This window comes from Pristiophorus japonicus, chromosome 7, assembly GCF_044704955.1.
Source record: "Pristiophorus japonicus isolate sPriJap1 chromosome 7, sPriJap1.hap1, whole genome shotgun sequence".
NCBI lineage: Eukaryota > Metazoa > Chordata > Chondrichthyes > Pristiophoridae > Pristiophorus > Pristiophorus japonicus.
Window position 1 is genome coordinate 241,792,777 of NC_091983.1, and position 21,082 is coordinate 241,813,858.

Here is a 21,082-nt window from a genome sequence, read left to right on the forward strand (position 1 = left end):
AAGGCCAGCATTTATTGCCCCTCTTTAATTGCCCTTGCGAAGGCAGTGGTGAGCCACCTTCTTGAACCGCTGTAGTCTGTGTGGTGAAGATACCCCACAGATCTGTTAGGGAGGGAATTCCAGGATTTTGACCCAGTGACGATGAAGGAACAGCGATATATTTTCAAGTCAGAATGGTGTGTAACTTGGAGAGGAACTTGCAGATGGTGGTGTTCCCAGGCACCTGCTGCTCTTATCCTTCTAGGTGGCAGAGGTCATGGGTTTGGGAGGTGTTGTCGAAGAAGCCTTAGTGAGTAGCTGCAGTACATCTAGTAGATGGTACAAATTGCAGCCACATTGCACCAGTGGAGGGAGTGAATGTTTAAGGTGGTGGATGGGGTGGCAATCAAGTGGGGTGCTTTGTCCTGGATGGTGTTGAGCTTCTTGAGTGTTATTGGAGCTGCACTCATCCAGGCAAGTGGAGAGTATTCCATCACACTCCTGACTTGTGCTTTGTAGATGTTGGTAAGGCTTTGGGGAGTGAAGGTATGCCTGGTGCTGCACCTGGCATGATATTCTGAACCACGGTTGGTCCCCTGGCTTGATGGTAATGGTTGAGTGAGGGATATGCCAGGCCATGAGGTTACAGATTGTGGTGGGGTACAATTCTGCTGCTGCAGATGGCCCACAGCGCTTTATGGATGCCCAATTTTGAGTTGCTAGATCTTTTCTGAATCTATCCCATTGAGCACGGCGGTAGTGCCACACAACACGATGGAGGTTATCCTCAGTGTGAAGATGGGTCTTCGTCTTCACAATGACTGTGCAGTAGTGGCTGCTACCAATGCTGTCATGGCCAGATGCATCTGAGACATTTAGATTGGTGAGGACAAGGTCAAATAGGGTTTTTCCCTTGTGTCCCACACCTAGAGTCCATTCTGTGCCCTTGCTACTCTCAGTGTTTCTTCCAAATGGTGTCCAACATGGAGGAGTACTGATTGATCAGCTGAGGGAGGGTGGTAGGTGGTAATCAGCAGGAGGTTTCCTTGCCCATGCTTGGCCTGAAGCCACGAGACTTCATGGGGTCCGGAGTCAATGTTGAGGACTCAGAAAGTGATGGAGGAGTCTGGTACTTTGGCTGAAAGATATGATTCTGTGAGTATGACTATGTTGTTTAACCAGTCTGTGGGACAGCTCTCCCAATTTTGACAGATGTTAGTAAGGAGGACTTTGCAGGGTCGACTGGGCTGGGTGTGTCATGGTCATGTCCGTTGTCTGTGGTTTCTCATAGCGGTTTTGTTACAACTGAGTGGCTTGCTAGGCCATTTCAGAGGCCAGTTAAGAGTCAACCACATTGCTGTGGGTCTGGAGTTACATATAGGCCAGACCAGGCTAGGATGGCAGACTTTCTTCCCGAAAGGACATCAGTAAACAAGATGGATTTTTACGATAATCCGATAGTTTCATGGACACCATTACTGATACTAGCTTTTTGTTCCTGATTTATTTAATTAACTGAATTTAAATGTGTATTTATTAGTGATTATCTTAAATTTATGACCCCTAGTTTTGCTCTTCAAATTCTTTCCTAATTTTAAATACCTCTATTAGGTCACCCCTCAGCCTTCTCTTTTCAAGAGAAAAGAGACCCAGCCTGTTCATCCTTTCCTGATAGGTATAACCTCACATTTCTGGTATCATGCTTATAAATCTTTTTTGAACACCCTCCAGTGCCTCTATATCCTTTTTATAATACGGTGACCACAGTACATCAAGCGTGGTCTAACCAAGGTTTGATATAAGTTCAGCATAACTTCTCTACTTTTCAATTCTATTCATCTAGAAATAAACCCAAGTGCTTGGTTTGCTTTTGTTATGGTCTGTGTTGGAACTTTTTGTGATTTGTGTATTTGTACTTCCAAAGCACTTTGTTCCTCAACCCCATTAGATTCTTATTTTCCAAGTCTTATGTCACTTCCTTATTTTTCTTACCTAAATGTAATACCTGATACTTACCTATGTTGAAATTCATTTGCCAATTATATGCCCATTCGGAAAGTTTATTAATGTCTTCTTGAGGCAGCATGTCAGGTACTGAGTGAGGGAGGGGGCAATGGGTAGAATCATAGAATCCTAGAAATTTACAGCACAGAAGGAGGCCATTTCGGCCATCGTGTCTGTGCCGGCCGACAAGAGGCTATCCAGCCGAATCCCAGTTTCCAGCTCTCGGTCCGTAACCCTGCAGGTTACAGCACTTCAAGTGCACATCCAAGTACTTTTTAAATATGGCGAGGGTTTCTGCCTCTACCAGAAGTTTGGTCCACAAAAATCTATCAGTCTCAGATTTAAAATGAACAATTGACATGGCATCCATTGCTGTTTGCGGAAGAGAGTTCCAAATTTTACCACCCTTTGCGTGTAGAGGTGTTTCCTAACTTCACTCCTGGAAGGCATGGCTTTAATTTTTAGACTATGCCCCGAGTCCTAGAATCCCCAATCAGTGGAAATAGTTTCTGTCTACCCTATCAGCGCCCCTTAATATCTTGAAAACTTTGATGAAATCATCTTAACCGTCTAAATTCTAGAGAATACAACCCTAGTTTGTGTAATCACTCTTCGTAACCTAACCCTTGGAGCCCAGATATTATTCTGGTAAATCTATGCTGCGCTCCCTCAAGGCCAATATATCCTTCCTAAGGTATGGTGCCCAGAACTGCTTACAGTGTGGTCTAACCAGGTCTTAGTATAGCTCTGCATAACTTAGACCCCCTTGTATTCTAGTCCTCTAGATATAAAGACCAGCATCCCATTAGCCTTTTTGATTGTTTTCTGTACCTATCCATCACATTTTAATGATCTATGTACCTGGACCCCAAGCAGGTGAAATTCCCCTTTTGTGCACCTGCCATTGGTGCCTCCGGGGTGGGTGCTAATGAACGAACCTGTTTTTGCCTGGGGATGGGAGGGTGGGGTGGGGTGAGGTGCTTCCGGTTCCCATGTAATTGCTCAGGAGTTAGCTGAGGCACTAACATGGTAGTGCCGTGCCCCGTTAGTAGTGTCCTGGGCTGCCGCACAACCGCCGATGACATCATAGAGTGCGCGCCGACCCTTTAGTGCCCCATGGCGTCCCCTTTCCGCCCCGCGGTGGAAACTGACCCAGCGCCCCACGAGGCTGCCACTCCCGGTGTCAGCGCCAGCCTCACGGATTGCGAACCGGACTGATAGCCGCTCCCGGGCCGGAGGTTATAGGGGTGGTGCGCTGCACTGTGCGTCTCCATTTTGTCGTTTTGGCCGACTCACCGGACAGCCCGTCATGCTGTTCTGTGGCGTGATCCGGGTTGCCATCATGCAGCCCAGCACTCCATTTCGGGCCCAGTGGAGGCTATCAGAGGCCCTGCAGAGTGCATAGCGGAATGGGAGGAGCGTTAAAACGCATCAGCGCTGCATGGAGAAGCCATGCAGCGCTGCCGATCCGCTTGAGTAGTGCCCCGGTTACCTCCCAACAGGAAGTGGAGTGCGCGACTTTGCGCTCCACTTCCTGCGAGGGGCGGTAAACCCAATTTCGTGGATGGGGTGGGACTTCTGTGCTGGGCGCAGGAAGTCCCTCCCTGACTGGGTTACCGCCGAAAAACAGGGTGCTGGGGAATTTCTCCCCCCAAGTGTCTTTGCACCTGTTTCTAGCTTTGCACTATTTAGAAAGTATCCTGTTCTATCCTTTTTAGGTCCAAAGTGGATGACCTCATAATTGCCTACATTGAAATCCATTTGACACTTTTGCCCATTTGCTTAATCTATTAATATTGCTTTGTAATTTTATATAGCATAAGGTGTCACTTGCACTCCTCTCTTCTAGTACAATACACACATTTGTTATGAAAACACTCTGATTTTTACATGTTCTTAATCAACATTATCACGTACAAACAGATTGAAACACACCTTCTTTTTGTCACAATCATCCAGGTGGTTCTGTATGAATTGGATACTGGCTGTGAAATCTGAAGAGTTAAACTCATATGGAATACACCATCCCAGTGGACCAAACTTCCGTCGTTCCTAACATTCAATAGGAAGTAAAAACAAAATCTTACTGTTATATTTTCAGTAACTCACAGAAACACACACAGCCTTAAGATGGCAGAACATACTGGAACTCACCAGAGACAGGTGACCTGTTCCCTTTATTATAAACAGCACTGCCACACGAGTCCACAGGTAGAGCTATATATATTACACTTACTTAATCACTTTCACTTCATTCATTATTGTCAAATTCAAAATCAATCCGATTGAACAAGTACAACTGAAAAGCTAGGTTATATTTCCAATGATTAGATGTGAATGTATATTTTCTGCAGATACTGATTTCAAACCTTTACACAGTGACTCACAGAGTATTTCCTTATTCCAGGAGATCTCAACAATATATATCTGTTTTAATGAAATAAAATTTCACACGGCGCTTCATAGGGGTGTAATAAGACAAAAATTGACACCAATCTAACGAATAGATTAGGACAGGTGACTAAAATTTTGGTCAAAGAGGTAGGTTTTAAGCAGCGTCTTAAAGAAGGAAAGAAGTGAAGAGAGAGAGATTTAGGGAATGGGGTACAGAGCTTAGGACTTAGATGGCTGCCTGGAGAAGGTTAGAGTAGGATGAGGCCATGGAGGGATTTGAACAGGAAGATGCAGGTCCACAAGCACAGGGTTGATGAGTGAGCAGGGCCTGGTATGGGCTGGGATAAGGGCAGCAGAGTTTGGATGAGCTAAAGTTTATGGAGGGTGGAAGATGGGAGGTCGACCAGGAGAGCATTGAATTGTCGAATCTGTTGGTAACAAAAGCACGGATGAGGGTTTCAGCAGCAGATAAGCTGAGGCAGGCGTGGAGTCGGGCGATGTGATGGAGGTGGAAGTAAGCGGTCTTTATGGTGGAGAGAATATAGGGTCTGAAGCTTAGCTTAGTGGGAAGAGCATGGTAACAGGCTTCATTTGCTATCAGTCCTTGGATGTAAATCCCAGAAATTACTGTGAGTGGTGTTAACCCATTTAAATAAACACACAGTCAAATATTATTTTCTTGCTTTTGTATTCTATGCCTCTAGATACAATATCAAGGATTCTGTTTGCCTTTATTGTGGCCTTAACGACTTGTACTGCCACCTTTAATGACCTGTATCCAAAAGATCGAAGGTCCCACTGTTCCTTTATTCCATTTACAATCTTAAAGTGTATTTCCTTACCTATTCGTCCTTCCAAAATGTATTTTATTTCACTTTATTCTACATGGAACTGCATATGCCATGTATCTGCCCATCCTGCTAGCCTATCTATGTCTTCCTGCAATCTGTCACAATCCACAGCACAATTTGCCATGATCCACAATTTAAAATCATCATCAAAGTTATTTTTTTTTCAGTTATCTACATATTATTATAATCAGCATCCTGTCACTTGAAAAGACTTCCAATTGACTTTTCAATGTTGTGTTCACACCCTTGTGATATCTGGTCTTGCAGAGATCCTGAAAATCCCCTGGGAGGACAGACGCACCAACGTTAGTGTCCTCGATCAGGCCAACATCTCCAGCATCGAAGCACTGACCACACACGACCAGCTCCGTTGGGCGGGTCACATTGTTCGCATGCCTGATACAAGACTCCCAAAGCAGGTGGGCAGAGGAAATGTTTCAAGGACTCCCTCAAAGCCTCCTTGATAAAATGCAACAGCCCCACCGACAACTGGGAGTTCCTGGCCAAAGACTGCCCTAAGTGGAGGAAGAGCATCCGGGAGGGCGCTGAGCACCTCGAGTCTCGTCGCCAAGAGCATGCAGTAAACAAGCACAGGCAGTGGAAGGAGCATGTGGCAAACCAGACTCCTCAGCCACCCTTTCCTTCAACCACTGTCTGTCCCACCTGTGACAGAGACTGTAATTCCCGTATTATACTGTTCAGTCACCGAAGAACTCACTTTTAGAGTGGAAGCAAGTCTTCCTCGATTTCGAGGTACTGCCTATGATGATGATGATATCTGGGGATACCTGCCTGGCCTTGGGTGGTAGCAATATTGAGAAAAGATCTAATTACAGCAGTAGAAAGAAGGGATTCCAGTAATGGTGTTTGGGCAGTGAGAACAATATGGGTAGAGTTAAGGAACAGTAATGGATTCAAGTTTCTGGTGGTTGTTGCTTACAGACTTCCTGACAGTTGTGATACAGTGAGGAAGATGTGCAAATATGAGGATCAAGGAAGTACGTGACAGAAACAAGGAGGTTATAAGGAAAGATTTTAATTTTCAAATAGGCTGGGAGAGGCAGAACAGCTCAAGTAATAAAAGCAATGAATTTCTAGAGTGTATTCAGGACAATTTTCTGCAACAAGTGGCCCAATTTTTACTCCCCTCTCCAGTTGGCAGAAACTGGCCAGGGATTGCGGGGGTAAAGGGGGGGGGGGGGGTGGGGCAGATAAAATTCCGAGTCAGAAGAGGCCCAAACAGGTACATTTAAAACTTGTATTTACTTTCCTCGTGGTGCCAGGAGGAGCAGGTGTGCTGCTCTGAGCCCCACAAGGAAGGTTTGGGTCTACCCTGCCCTGTCCCTGCGCCTTACCTTTGATAGCTGCTGCTCCTTTGGTGCTGGCTGGTGGCTTCCGGCCTCCCTTAATTCTGGCCACCAGCTGCCGCTTCCTGCCTATTTCGAGCGGCTTCCTCACGCAGGCCACAGTTAAAGTTGCATTCGGAGCCCAACGACGTCATTGGGCCCCGATCTGTACATTTAAAGAAGGACCCCGGCAGCTTCAGGCGAGTGTCATTGCTGCCTGCTCAGAAGAGCATGTTAAAATTAAAGACAGTGGGATTCCAGTGGGAACTGGCCACCCGCCCGGTTTCTGCCATGTGGCTAGAGTTAACCTTATCCCTTCAGTTTCACAATATGAACTCTCATGCCTTCAGGGATGTGGTCAATCACGCTCACTGAATGAGTGTAATTCTGGAATACATGATCAGAGTATAGCATAGTCATGTCTGGGCTCTATTACCTGGACAGTGGTGTGCAGGAAAGCGATTGCATACAGTAGTGGTTTCCACATGGGTAGGTTTGAGTATTCGATTTGGTCTTGAGTGATCCCAGTAAATGTTCTTTTCAGTCCTGCACGCACTCCCTGAGGGGGCTCATTGGTGTACTTGAGGGATGCCTGTAAAATAGTCAATGGAGATTGCAAACTAGTCTACAAGTAAACAATGAAAGTAATGAACTGTGGCTATAACTAATGAAAGAAAGAATTTGACATAGAAACATAGAAAATACATGGTTACTGCTTGTACTATTACAACGTGTGCCACCAGAGGGCACCACAGTGGGAGACTTGCAGGTTACCTGTACTGGTATGCCTGACCTAGTATAAAAGACAGGCCACCAGGTGTGATTCCCACTCTGGAGTTATCAAAAAGGACTAAGGTCACTACAGCTCAAGTACAACACATTGCCTCGTGGAGTCATTATCAGAGCATCTAAAGACTTAAGAATTTATATAGCATCTTCCAAAATCTCAGGATTTTGCAAAACACTTCACAGCCAATGAAGTACTTTTGAAATGTAGCAACTGTTGTCGGGTAAGGAAAGGTGGCAACCAATTTGCTCACTGCATGGTCCCACAAACAGCAATGAGATCATGGATCAGATAATCCACTCCAGTGATGTAGGTTGAGAGATAAATGTTGGACAGGACACCAGAAGAACACTCCTTTTCTTCTTTGAATTCACTAAATATATTCAAAAGGGAGTTAGATGAAGTCCTTACTACTAGGGGGATCAAGGGGTATGGCGAGAAAGCAGGAAGGGGGTACTGAATTTGCATGTTCAGCCATGAACTCATTGAATGGCGGTGCAGGCTAGAAGGGCTGAATGGCCTACTCCTGCACCTATTTTCTATATCTATGTTTCTATGAATAGTGCCAGGGACCTTTTACATCCAGTTGAGAGGGCAGATGGTACCTTAGTTTAATGCCTCATCCAAAAGGTGGTATCTGTAACAGTGCATCCTGTAACAGCCTAGATAATGCTCTGAAGTCTCTGGAGTGAGGCGTGATCCCACGACCTTCTGACTCAGAGGCGAGATTGCTCTCACTGAACCGAGGTTACTGGAGAAGAGGTGGCTGTAATTTAAAAGGTCAGAAAAGCCCCAAAGGTCAATGGAGCCTCAAGCTGTAGGCCTTGGTGAGAATGGGTCATGAACCCTGATCTTGCCTCCCCACTGACATTCACATGTAGCGGTCAGAGAAGGAACAGCCACAGGGACAAGTGGAGATAAAAATCCAAGTTGATGTGGTGAGGTGGGGGTAGGACTGACTGACAGATTTTGCCTCATGCTCCATTACTATCCTAGCCCATCACAGAGGAGGATCCAGCCCAAGAACTCAGTAGTATGTTCCTCACAGCTAATATTTTAAAAATCAGATTCCATTAACAATAAATAAAGCAGAATAGATAATAGATTTCTGTGATTAAAAACAGAAAATGCTGGAAATACTCAGCAGGTCAGGCAGCATCTATGGAGAGAGAAACAGAGTTTCTCTGGAGAGTGTTTCAGGTCGCTGACCTTTTGTCACAATAGATTTCTGTGACTGGAATTACTGAAACACATAGCTTAAAAACTCGAACTTGCTGGCCCTGAAATTCCTTGTCAGTTCCATTGGTTTCCCATGACTCCGACAGGACACTGATGGAGACCCCAGGGAACGGATAGACACCCAGCTTCAGGTCTTTGGTGTCTCCTGGAGTTTCTGCTTTGACTTGTAAGGGGCATAACTTTTGGCAGATGACGGCCAGGGTAAGGCCTCCCCAAACTGAGAGGCTGCCCCTCTGACTCTGCCTCAAACTCATTCTTGGCCCTGGAAAAGACTCCACTGTTGCAGTCGTGGTTGACGCTATGCAAGCATCTTGGATCCTCTAACAACTCAAAATTTAGAAAACAAATTTGTGGTCCTTAACTTGGAGGCAGATCAGAGCAGTCCCAGGATCAGGAGGGGCTTGGGAAATCTGTCTATTTGACTTGTTTCTCAGTCGACTGTCAGCGTGCACCATAAACACTAACCTGTAGCAGGGTGATCGGGAACTTCGGATGTGGCTCGGTGGTGATCCACACTCGGAAACTCTCGTGCACATTCTCACTTGTGGTCAAGGTCTCTAACAGCTCATTCATGAATTCCAATCCTAAATGGCAGTTTTGTAGTAAAACCCATCCACCCTGAGGTGTGAGAAACAACAGTCAGTTTCGAGGAACCGTAATGGGACTGAGATCATCCATGATACCCTAATCCCCGAACTTTAGATTGCTCAGTAACACTTTAATAAATAGGTGTGGAAAGGAGCATGTGGTGCCATGGTCAAACCCCACTGAAAATCATGAATTTAGATGTGAGAATGATTCAATGAGGTTTGGACTCAGATTCAAGGTGTAAAAATGAGATAAGCCAGTTTTCTATTTGTTAAATAAATAAAAGCTATGAATTGCCACTGCTGTGTCTCAGCTGGAGGTGCTGTGGAAACCCTGTTCATACGAGAAAGGGTTTTGTTGTGTAGGCATGCCTGTTCACTGTGTGATGCCTGTAACACTGTCATGCAACATTGAATGTACCCTTGTACTGTACACAACTTACCGGTACACTAGAGGGTGCTGTTGCTGGAGACCCAGGGGTTGCCTGCATACGGCAGGTAACCCAGTATAAAAAGAAACACACAGCTTGTTGTCTGCACTCAGGAGCTGCTAATAAAGGACTGCAGGTCTGCACAGTTTAAGTACCATACCCTGCCTCGTGGAGTCATTACTAAAGGTGCCTACATACACCACAACTGGCGATGGGAATACACTCAACATGTCTAACCTCAGCAACTTTCAGCATTTTACAGAGGGGGAAGATTGGGATGCCTTTTGTGGAAAGATTGGAACACTTCTTTATAGCCAACTACCTGGACGGGGACACACCGGCCACACTACCGAATAAACGCAGGGCCATCCTGCTTTGCAGTTGTGGGCCCACCATCTACAGTCTCATCAGGGACTTACTAGCCCCGGAGAAGACAACCACCAAGAGCTATGAGCAACTTGCAACAATCATATAGGAACAACTAAAACTGAAAGAAAGCATCTCACAGCCAGGCACCGGTTCTACACTTACCGGCGACCTGAGGGCCAATAAATTGCCAAGTATGCTGCACGCCTAAGAAGACTAGCTGCACCGTGTGAGTTTGGCGACCACCTTAATGAAGCACTAAGGGACATATTTGTTATCAGAATCGGCCACGAAGGCCCCCTACACAAATTGCTCTCGGCTGACATCACGGTCACCCTGCAGAAAGCAATTCAAGTGAACCAGGCCTACATGGTTTTGGCCAGCGACTCCCGGTGAATACTGACCCAGGACTCTAAACCGGCGATCGCATGGACACTTCCAAAGGCAGAAATGCTGCCCCGAGTCCCGCAACCCTGAGTCCGCGACATGGGGCAAACCAGATGGCCCCGTGCTGGCGCTGTGGAGGAAACCACAGGGCCCACCAGTGCCGTTACAAAGACTATGCATGCAAAGGCTGCAAAGAAAAAGGGCACCTTCAGAGAATGTGCAGAAAAGGCTGTACTCACCGCGTCTCTGATGAGTTGGCTAATCACCGGGGCTCCGACACAGATGAAGATGAAGCTGCTCTAACCCTGGGAGAGGAGTATGGAATCTTTACCTGCTCCACTGGAAGTTCTCCGTGGATGATGGAAGTGGACATTGACGGGGTCCCAGTCTCCATGGAGATCGACACAGGGGCGAGCCAGTCTGTGATGAGCCAAAAGACCTTTGAAAAAATTTGGAGGAATCCTGCCACTCGACCAAAACTGTCTCCTTCCAGGCAAAGCTGCTCACCTATACCAAAGGTAAAATCCAAATCGTAGGCAGTGTCGACGTTATGGTCTCCCAGGGCGGCGTGTTGCACACACTCCCCCTGTGGATTGTAGCCGGCGACGGTCCCACGCTGTTGGGCAGGAATTGGATGAACCGGGTCCAAACCAGGCGAAGTGGTGCTGTGGAAGAAAAGAGCACCACAGCCTGCCTGCAGCAAGACCACAGAATGACTGCAGCACCACAAGCATGTGGAAGAAAAGAACACCACAGCCTGCCTGCAAGAAGACCACACAATGGCTGCAGCACCACAAGAATGTGGAAGAAAAGAGCATCACAAAATGGCTGCAGCACACCAAGCAGCAGACCTGCATTCAAAATGGCCTCCTCCATGCCATGAGTCAACATGGAGGAGCATCATGTGTTATCGAGCGGCCAATCGGATTTGAAAGCTCCCCTAAAGGAGACCGGTAACCAAAAAAATTAAAAGGGGAAGTTCCAACTATTTGCGTACACGGACTTTAAAGCTAAAGATGCAATTAAAGGGTGCAAGTATGAAAATGTATGCAATGTAACCATGAATTGTGATGCTGGTTTAACTAATGTGACTAATGAGATGAATGCAAGTGTCAGTAAGGTTAAGAACAAGTTTATTATGCTTAACAATAATGATAGAGATTGTGAAATGTCTAATGTAACCATGTCTGTTGAAACCAGGACACCCAAAAGTGATGCAAGTGCTAGAATGTATAATGCAGGCTCGACTATGTGTGATCAGAGCCAAGGTGTCATATTTACCGGTAGGACACTGCCAAAGGACATTGGGTCCTACACTCTGTACCACCCACTGCTGCCGTGGCTACCTCCCCGAGGGATCCCACAACAGTGACACCACTTGGTTTGTGTGCGAGGGAGGGGAAACGTACGAGGCCAGCCTCAAGCACAGGGGTCACACCTGGCAACAAACAACCCTCACCACAACCCCCCCATAGCCCACCATTGATCACCTTCCCTGGTCATGACAACTAGGATATGGAAAATGCTCAGGGGGGAGTATTGTTGTGTAGGCATGCCTGTTCACTGTGTGATGTCTGTAACACTGTCATGCAACATTGAATATACCCTTGTACTGTACACACCTTACTGGTACACTAGAGGGTGCTGTTGCTGGAGACCCAAGGGTTGCCTGCACATGGCAGGTAACCCAGTATAAAAAGGAACACACAGCTTGTTGTCTGCACTCAGGAGCTGCTAATAACGGACTGCAGGTCTGCACAGTTTAAGTACCATACCCTGCCTCGTGGAGTCATTACTAAAGGTACCTATATACACCACAGGTTTTTTGCCATACTTCTGGGGAAATTAAGGTAGTGGAGATGGAACAGCTTCAAGGAAATTCCTGGTCCAAGACCCAAAAAACAAAAAGTACTGCAGATGCTGGAAACCTGAAACTAAAGTAGAAAATGCTGTAGATGCTGACAGCATCTGTGAAGGGAACAGAGAAGTTAATAGGACTGAATTTAACTTGGCCGACAGACGGAAACATGGCAGTAATGGAATTAAAGTCACTGTGCACCACTTACTACCCTGTGATCACTCCATAAGAGCATAAGAATTAGGACAGAATTAGGCCATTCAGCCCTCGAGCCTCCGCCATTCAATGAGATCACAGCTGATCTTCTACCTCAGCTCTATCTTCCTGCACTATCCCCATATACTTTGATTCTCTTAATATCAAAAAATCTATCGATCTATGTCTTGAATATACTTGGTGACTGAGCCTCCACAGCCCTCTGGGGTAGAGAATTCCAAAAATTCACCACCCACTCAGTGACGAAGTTTCTCCTCATCGCAGTCCTAAATGGCCGACCCCTTATTCTGAGACTGTGACCCCTGGTCCAGACTCCTCAGCCAGAGCAAACATCCTTCCTGCATCTACCCTGTCAAGCCCTGTAAGAATTTTGTACCAGCATATTTATTGAAGCCTTCTGCTGGGCAGACCAGACATTCACCTGAATCAGGCAGGAGCCTCATTACTGTATGCAAATCGGAATTCAATGATGCACACAGGCCCTGATATAATTTAGAGGTACAATTGGGCGAAATATGCACTGTGCATGTTCCATCCAGTTACACCAGGCGGTGAAGAGGTCTCAAAACAGGAGTGCACCTCTGGGCTCCATAAAATAATGTGGGCCTCTGCTGCCCTGTGCTCCACCCACTCTGCGATTGCCCCCGCCTCCGAACCTACTTGCCCGCCTGCCCATGAGGGCGACATTCAGAATGCCTGATATTGCACCGGCCCAGAGCCGATAAGCTGTGGTGGGACATCAAGCTCACATGGTAACAAGGCCCGGCTCCTGAAGGGGCTCAGGCTTCACACCGGCAGGAATGGGCCCACCTGTTCCATGTCTGGAGTTAAAATCTATCTCAATGTTTCTGGTATGGACTCATTAAAACTGATTAAGTCCTCGGCCTTAAAAAAGGACAGTTACTGAGTGCAGTCACAAGACATGCTGAACTTCAGTGGTGCAAGACAGAGAGACAGGAAATAACTGAAGTTTTCATGCTGTAAGATAAACAATCGCTCCTTGAAATAATGATCTCAGTCTTCTATTGGATACCCGTATTATGAGTTAAAAGAAGCAAAAGTTAAAGTACATTGCAACATAAAGTAAAGGGAATTGTATTCAACCTGAGGGTAGATTTTGTGAGTCTAAGTCCACAGCAGTGCATCTGCTATTTTCTGACACATGCTGGCAGCAGGGGAGTGACTTCACCACATTTGATACTGAATGCAAGAAACATAGAAATATAGAAATTTACAGCGCAGAAGGAGGCCATTTCGGCCCATCGTGTCCGCTCCGGGCAACAAAGAGCCGCACGGCCCTTGGTCAACAGTCCTAAAGGTTACATATAAACCTATGAACAATGAACAATGACGGAAAGGCAAAGAGCACCCAGCCCAACCAGTCCGCCTCACATAACTGCGACACCCCTTACACTGAAACATTCTACACTCCACCCCAACCGGAGCCATGTGATCTCCTGGGTGAGGCAAAAAACAGATAAAAACCCAGGCCAATTTAGCGAGAAAAAATCTGGGAAAATTAGTCTCAGACCCATCCAGGCGATATAAACTAGTCCAGGAGATCACCTTGGCCCTATTCTATTCCCTGCTGTACTTACCATTATATCTGCGCTATCCAATAAAAGGTCATCCAGTCTAATCCCAATTACCAGCTCTGCAGGTTACCCTGCAGGTTACTGCACTTTAAGTGTCCATCCAACCATCTCTTAAAAGTGGTGAGGGATTCTGCATCTACCACTCTTCCAGGCAGGAGTTCCAGATCCCCACAACCCTCTGCGTGAAGAAGCCCCCCTCCCCACCCCCATCAAATCCCCTCTAAACCTTCCACCAACCATCTTAAAACTACGCCCCCTCGTAATAAACCCCTCCACCAATGGAAATAGACCCTTACTATCCACTATGTCTAGGCCCCTCAATATTTTGTACACCTCAATGAGGTCTCCTCTCAACCTCTGCTGTTCCAATGAGAACAAACCCAGCCTATCGAATCTGTCCTCATAACTAAGATTCTCCATTCCAGGCAGCATCCGAGTAAATCTCCTTTGCACCCTCTCCAGTGCAATCACGTCCTTCCTATAATACGGCAACCAGAACTGCACGCAGTACTCCAGCTGTGGCCTAACCAAAGTATTATACAATTTAAGCATAACCTCCCTGCTCTTGTATTCTATGCCTCAGCCAATAAAGGCAAGCATTCCGTATGCCTTCTTAACCACCTTATCCACCTGGCCTGCTACTTTCAGGGATCTGTGGACAAGCACTCCACTTTGTTCATCTACACTATTAAGTGGCCTACCGCTTAATGTATATACCCTTTCCTTATTAGCCCTCCCAAAGTGCATCACCTCACACTTCTCTGAATTAAATTCCATTAGCCACTGCTCTGCCCACCTGACCAATTGATTGATATCCTCCTGCAGCCCATGACTTTCCTCTTCATTATCAACCACACAGCCAATTTTAGTGTCGTCTGCAAACTTCTTAATCATACTCCCTATATTCAAATCTAAATCATTGATATATACCACAAAAAGCAAGAGACTCAGTACTGAGCCCTGCGGAACCCCACTGGAAACATCCTTCCAGTCACAAAAACATCAATCATTACCCTTTGCTTCCTACCCCCAAGCCAATTTTGGATCCAACTTGCTACTTTGCCCTGTATCCCATGGGCTTTAACCTTCATGACCAGTCTACCATGTGGAACCTTATCAAAAGCCTTGCTAAAGTCCATATATACTACATCGTATGGACTATCCTCATCGACCCTCTTGGTTACCTCCTCAAAAAATTTAATCAGATTCGTCAAACATGATCTTCCCTTAACAAATCCGTGCTGACTGTCCTTAATTAATCCCTGCCTTTCCAAATGCAGACTTATCCTGTCTTTCAGGATTTTTTCCAATAATTTTCGCATCACTGAGGTTAGTCTGACAGGCCTGTAATTACTCGGCCTATCCCTTTCTCCCTTCTTAAACAAGTGTACTACATTAGCAGTCTTCCAGTCCTCAGGCACCATGCCCAGATCCAAAGAGGACTGGAAAATGATGGTCAAGGCTTCTGCTATTTCCTCTTTTACTTCACTCAACAGCCTGGATGCATTTCATCTGGGCATGGGCACTTACCTACTTTCAAAGCTGCTAAACCCCTTAATACTTCCTCTCTCACTATATTTATTTCATCCAAGAGAACAATCTCTAGCAGGGATGTCCCTCACCTTGAAGAGTACAATGTTCATAAAAATCTTTGGAATATTGAAAATGGAAAGTGGCTGACCTCGCAAAAAATGTATTTATGATTTACAACATCTATTTTTACTAACCTTGTTCATAGACATTGCCACCAGCTTTCTGGCGTGAACTTCTTGTCCCTGACCCATTGATATCGCCCTACAATCTAAAGAAAATACATCAGTTACCCTTTACAGAAAGCTTTTATCAGATTTGCATTATAATTGGACCACACACAAGTATAATAGTAAAATACTGACTAAGGGTTTTACTAGTGATGTGCCTGTGGCAGTGGCTTAAACTTGAGGTTACACACCTCCAGTGTACAAAATTCATGAGATTTAAGGAGTGCCCAGTAAGATTAGTCTCTACTCTCCTTCCACAAGAACTGCTCACTCACTGACTGGGCAGGGGCATCGGAATAATATAGTGCTATGCCCAGGCACCCAGAGGATGCAGAAGGGTCCTGGGACAGATTAAAGACTTTAGAAATGGACATTTATTCAAATTTCAGGAACTCCCCAGGATGTAGAAGCCAGAAGATGCTGGTCTGAAGCCCACGTGGCAGCTGCAGGCCTGAGAAGCCTACACTTGTATCTTATTTTCCTGCCCCTTACATTCATGCTGGGTCCTGCCAGGGATGGGCCATGGTATCCTGGTGATCCTAGGGTTGGACCTGTTTAGTGTTGCGGGCATGGACAGGAAAAGCTGCCCTTTATGTCTCTCGGCCTTTCATCAACCAAAAATTAAACGCAGATACAGAGAAAGACTACAAATCCAGCAAAAAAAGGAATGTTTATATTACAAGAAAGCGAGCGAACAAGAAAGAGAAAAATATTAGAGATGAAAGAGACAGAAATAGCGAAGGAACCGGAAAAGAGATAATGAAGAATACGGAGATACTGAAAAAAGTGCACATATAGAGCGGCTTAATTATATTTTAATGTTTGTTTTACTGCTTCAACCATGGAGCTGGCAAACCAAAAGGACAAGTATGTGATATGTTCCTAGTTATATGCCAATTCTGCTCTACAGCTGGCAATTGGGGATTGAACAAGAGCTGTTATCTGGCCCTTGATATTGGGGAGTTTGTACTTCCTACGATTGAAGATTAAATGGATATACTATGTATCTGATTTCTAGGTGGGAAATTAATGGATAGTATTCACTTGTAAGTGCCAATAACAAATGAAGAAACTGATGAGTTAGTTGAGGGAACTTACCTTTACACATCATAGGCAGTCCCTCGAAGCGAGGATGACTTGCTTTCACGCCAAAAAGGGATGAGTTCACAGGTGTTTCAATGAAGGACCTAATATTCCAGATCCCGAACTACATCGTGGAGGGTGGGAGATGCCTGTGCTTGAATTTTTTTAACCGTGGTGGCCGTTGCACACCAGCCACCACACGGGCTTGACAGAGCTAGGTCTTGGTCCAGTGGCAAGGATTACCTAAGACTAACTGGAGATCAGCTCTGCTGCACAGACCGAGCACGCACACATATCGCAGTGTGGGCTGGCCCGTGCTGCCCCTGGGCCCTTGCCTCTTCTGGGCCCAAAATTCACGCCTCTCCTGGGCCCCGGTCACTTCCCTCTGCAGACTCTTGCCGCTCCTTTGCCCCTCCTGCTGTGCCTGCCCGCACTGCAATCAGCGACCTGGCTTCGTAGCTGTCACCCTCCTGCAGCAGCACATGCTGCTCCCTGCAGTGGTATTCTGCGCACGCTGCTTCCTCCAATGGCCCGGCCTGCTGATGGTCTTGCAGGCTGGGACCGTGCCGATTTCTGAGCCAGAGGAACAGAGAGTCACACTGACATTGTCCTGATGCTAATTATGTCAAAAACATCTTAAAGGGGCTTGCTGATAGTAATTCTCGCCATTGGCAATGTGGGATTTCCTTAATATATGTAAAAGTGTTGAATGAACATGAATATGGAATATTCTAAAGGAACACAGGGAACTCTATCAGATAGCAAGGAGTTATATTCACTACTCAGACTTGATCCTTACCAATTATAAGCTTTTTGGCCAGTCCTTCAATCTGATTGCTGGGATCAGATCCCATGGACAGGAAGCAAATCAGAGGAGTTTGTACGTCGCTTTCTTCCCAGGTTGTCTCCAGGTTTAGAATCACAGGCTCTGCATATCTCGCTCCCATTGCGTCAGAAATGTAGTTTCGAGCTTGTGACAGAATTCTATCAGGACACCATGACCTGAAAATTCAAAGTAATAGTTAAATCAAAGATTTTTAGAATTTTTCATTCACTGCTGAGTGAATTCAACACTAGTGCACTAAAGTGGAGAACAGATGAACTAAGGGCACAACAACCGTTGTACTGCTATGTAACGTACTTTACAAACTAATGACAGCTACAAAAGTAAGGTAAGTGTGCAATAATCCGCTCCCATAAATTGTGGCATCTTACCTCACTCACTGTAACTGTCAGACGAACAGAAATGTTCTGTCCCCTTCGGTCAGCTAATGTCAATTATTCGACAAAGGAAAAAAGGTTCCATGATGACAAGACACTGGGCTAACACAGTAAAAACTTTTTTGGATGAAAAACACATGTAGGCTGAGCAAAACAAAGTTTAAAGACTCTCAGAAATATTAATGTAATACTTTTAACATAGTGATTGATATATACTGCTCGTAACACAATACTTTCAATACATAAAACAATTCAACAGAAGAATTCAAACATAAACAGGTGAATTCAGTATCATGATAATATTTACTTTAAAATTCAGGGGACTGCAATTGAACACTACCTTTATAGTTTTGGGGCTAGAATTCAGCTCAAAAAGATAGGATGCATTTATAGGGCACCCACTCCCCACAATGTCGGGCAGAGAGGCCTGAGGCCTTCGACATGCTCAATGAGCCCAGTATGCTCCAATGTGGGCAGCTCGTGCAAACAAAGATAGAAGCCTGCACTCAAGCTATGGGCTAAATTTCTTATAACCTGATTTTCATTTAAATCAGACAGCCACTTCAGCATGTTTCAAATGAACGCTAAAGGGAAGGTGGTATTATTTGATAAACATTTCTCTGACACTTCTGCACACGTGGTTGGTGTCTGCCTTAGTGCTGCTGTCCCCTGCTGCCAAGCTATAAAATCACCTGCCGTTCAGCCTTCTGCTCTTCGTGTGGCATGAAAATGATGTGAATGATCTGTCCTTGCATTAATCAGCTTAGATTTCAGCCATGGCTCAGTGGTAGCTCTCTTACCCCTGAGTCAGACAAGCTGGCCCAATTAAATGGCGTGGAATCAGTATAGAACCAAGGCACTACAACAGTTACTATGGTAACCATGAGTGGTAATCTGTCAATGGGACATTCAACATAGTTGCACGTAATGGAGAAACAACTCTGACACAGAGACAGATTCATCCAAGACACAAACATTTAAAATAGGGCAGTAATAGTAGGGGATTTCAACTATCCTAATATTAACTGGGACAAAATTAGTGTGAATGTATAGAGGGTGCCGAATTCCTAAAATGCATTCAAGAGAACCTTTTTAACCAGTATATAGCAAGCCCAACATGGGAGAGGGTGGCTCTGGATTTAGTTTTTGGGAATGAAGCTGGACAGGTGTAAGGGGTATCAGTGGGAGAGCATTTAGGTGTTAGTGACCATAATCCAGTTTGATTTAAAGTAGTTATGGAAAAGGACAAGTGTAGAACAGGAATTAAAGTTCTAAATTGGGGAAAAACCAACTTTGCTAAGCTGAGAGGCGATTTAACCATAGTGGACTGGAAACAGCTACTTGAAGGTAAATCAGTGTCAGAGCAGTGGGAGGCATTCAAGGAGGAGATCTGGAGGGTTCAGGCCAAACATGTGCCCTTAAAGAAAAAGGGTGGGACTAACAAATCTAGAGCCCCTGGATGTCTAGGGACATACGGGGTAAGATAAAGAAAAAAAGGGAGGCTTATGACAGATACCGAGGGTTCAATACTGCAGAAACTCTAGAGGAGTATAGAAAGTCCAGGGGTGAAATTAAAAGGGGGATTAGGAAAGGAAAGAGAGAGCATGAAAAATTCTTGGCAAGTAAAATCAAGGAAAACCCAAAGATGTTTGATAAATATATTCAGAGCAAGAGGATAACTAAAGAAAGGGTAGGGCCTATTAGAGACCATGAGGGTAATCTGTGTGCGGAGGCGGAAGATGTGGGTATGGTTCTTAATGAATACTTTGCGTCTGTTTTCACAAAAGAGAGGGGCAATGCAGACACTGCTATCGAGGAGGAGATGTGTGAAATATTAGATGAAATAAAGATAGTGAGAGAGGAGGTATTAAGAGGTTTAGTAGCTTTGAAAGTGGATAAGTCCCCAGGCCCGGATGAAATGTATCCCAGGCTATTAAGAGAAGCAAAAGAGGAAATAGCAGAGGCTTTGACCATCACTTTCCAATCCTCTCTGGCTTCAGGTATGGTGCCAGAAGACTGGAGGACTGCTAATGATGTACCTTTGATTAAGAAGGGAGAAAGGGATAATTACATGCCAGTCGGCCTAACCTCAGTAGCGGGAAAATTATTGGAAAAAATCCTGAAGGGCAGGATAAGACAGAGAGACACAGATTAATCAGGGACAGTCAGCACGGATTTGTTAAGTGAAGGCCGTGTCTGACTAACTTGGTTGATTTTTTCGAGGAGGTAACCAGATGAGGACAGTGCGTGAGATGTAGTATATATGGATTTTAGCACAGCTTTTGATAAGGTCCCACATGGCAGATTGGTCACGAAAGTAAAAGCCCATGGGATCCAGGGCAAAGTTGCAAGTTGGACCCAAAATTGGCTCAGAGGCAGGAAGCAAAGAGTAATGGTTGATGGGTGCTTTTGTGACTGGAAGGATGCTTCCAGTGGGGTTCCGCAGTACTAGGTCCCTTACTTTTTGTGGTATACGTCAATGAACTAGACTTAAATATAGGGGGTATGATTAAGAAGTTTGCAGATGATACTAAAATCGGCTGTGTGGTTGATAATGAAGAAGAAAGCTGCGTACTGCAGGAAGATATCAATCAACTGGTTAGGTGGGCATAACAGTGGCAAATGGAATTCAATCCAGAGAATGTGAGGGAATGCTTTGGGGAGGGCTAACAAGGAAAGGGAATACACATTAAATGGTAGGACACTGAGAAGTGTAGAGGAACAAAGGGACCTGGGAGTGCATGTCCACAGATCCCTGAAGGTAACAGGCCAGGTTAAGAAGGTGGTTAAGAAGGCAAACGGATGCTTGCCTTTATTAGCCGAGGCATAGAATACAAGAGCAGGGGGGTTATGCTTGAACTGTATAAAACACTGGTTAGGCCACAGCTGGAGTATTGCATATAGTTCTGGTCACCGCATTACAGAAAGGATGTGATTGCACTGGAGAGGGTACAGAGGAGATTTACAAGGATGTTGCC

At 45.4% G+C, this 21,082-nt stretch overlaps 1 protein-coding gene across 1 annotated transcript in view; it reads right to left on the reverse strand.

The window, feature by feature from the left end:
- The window catches only part of LOC139266712 (dynein axonemal heavy chain 8-like), a 2,132,242-nt gene that overhangs the window by 67,002 nt on the left and 2,044,158 nt on the right, over nt 1–21,082 (reverse strand). Inside the window, exons 88-92 of the mRNA XM_070884298.1 lie at nt 17,683–17,885; nt 15,768–15,841; nt 9,066–9,218; nt 7,011–7,166; nt 3,919–4,035 (exon numbers count right to left, since the gene is read on the reverse strand). Of these exons, the coding sequence (XP_070740399.1) occupies nt 3,919–4,035; nt 7,011–7,166; nt 9,066–9,218; nt 15,768–15,841; nt 17,683–17,885 (703 nt within the window). The remainder of the gene's footprint in view (nt 1–3,918; nt 4,036–7,010; nt 7,167–9,065; nt 9,219–15,767; nt 15,842–17,682; nt 17,886–21,082) is intronic.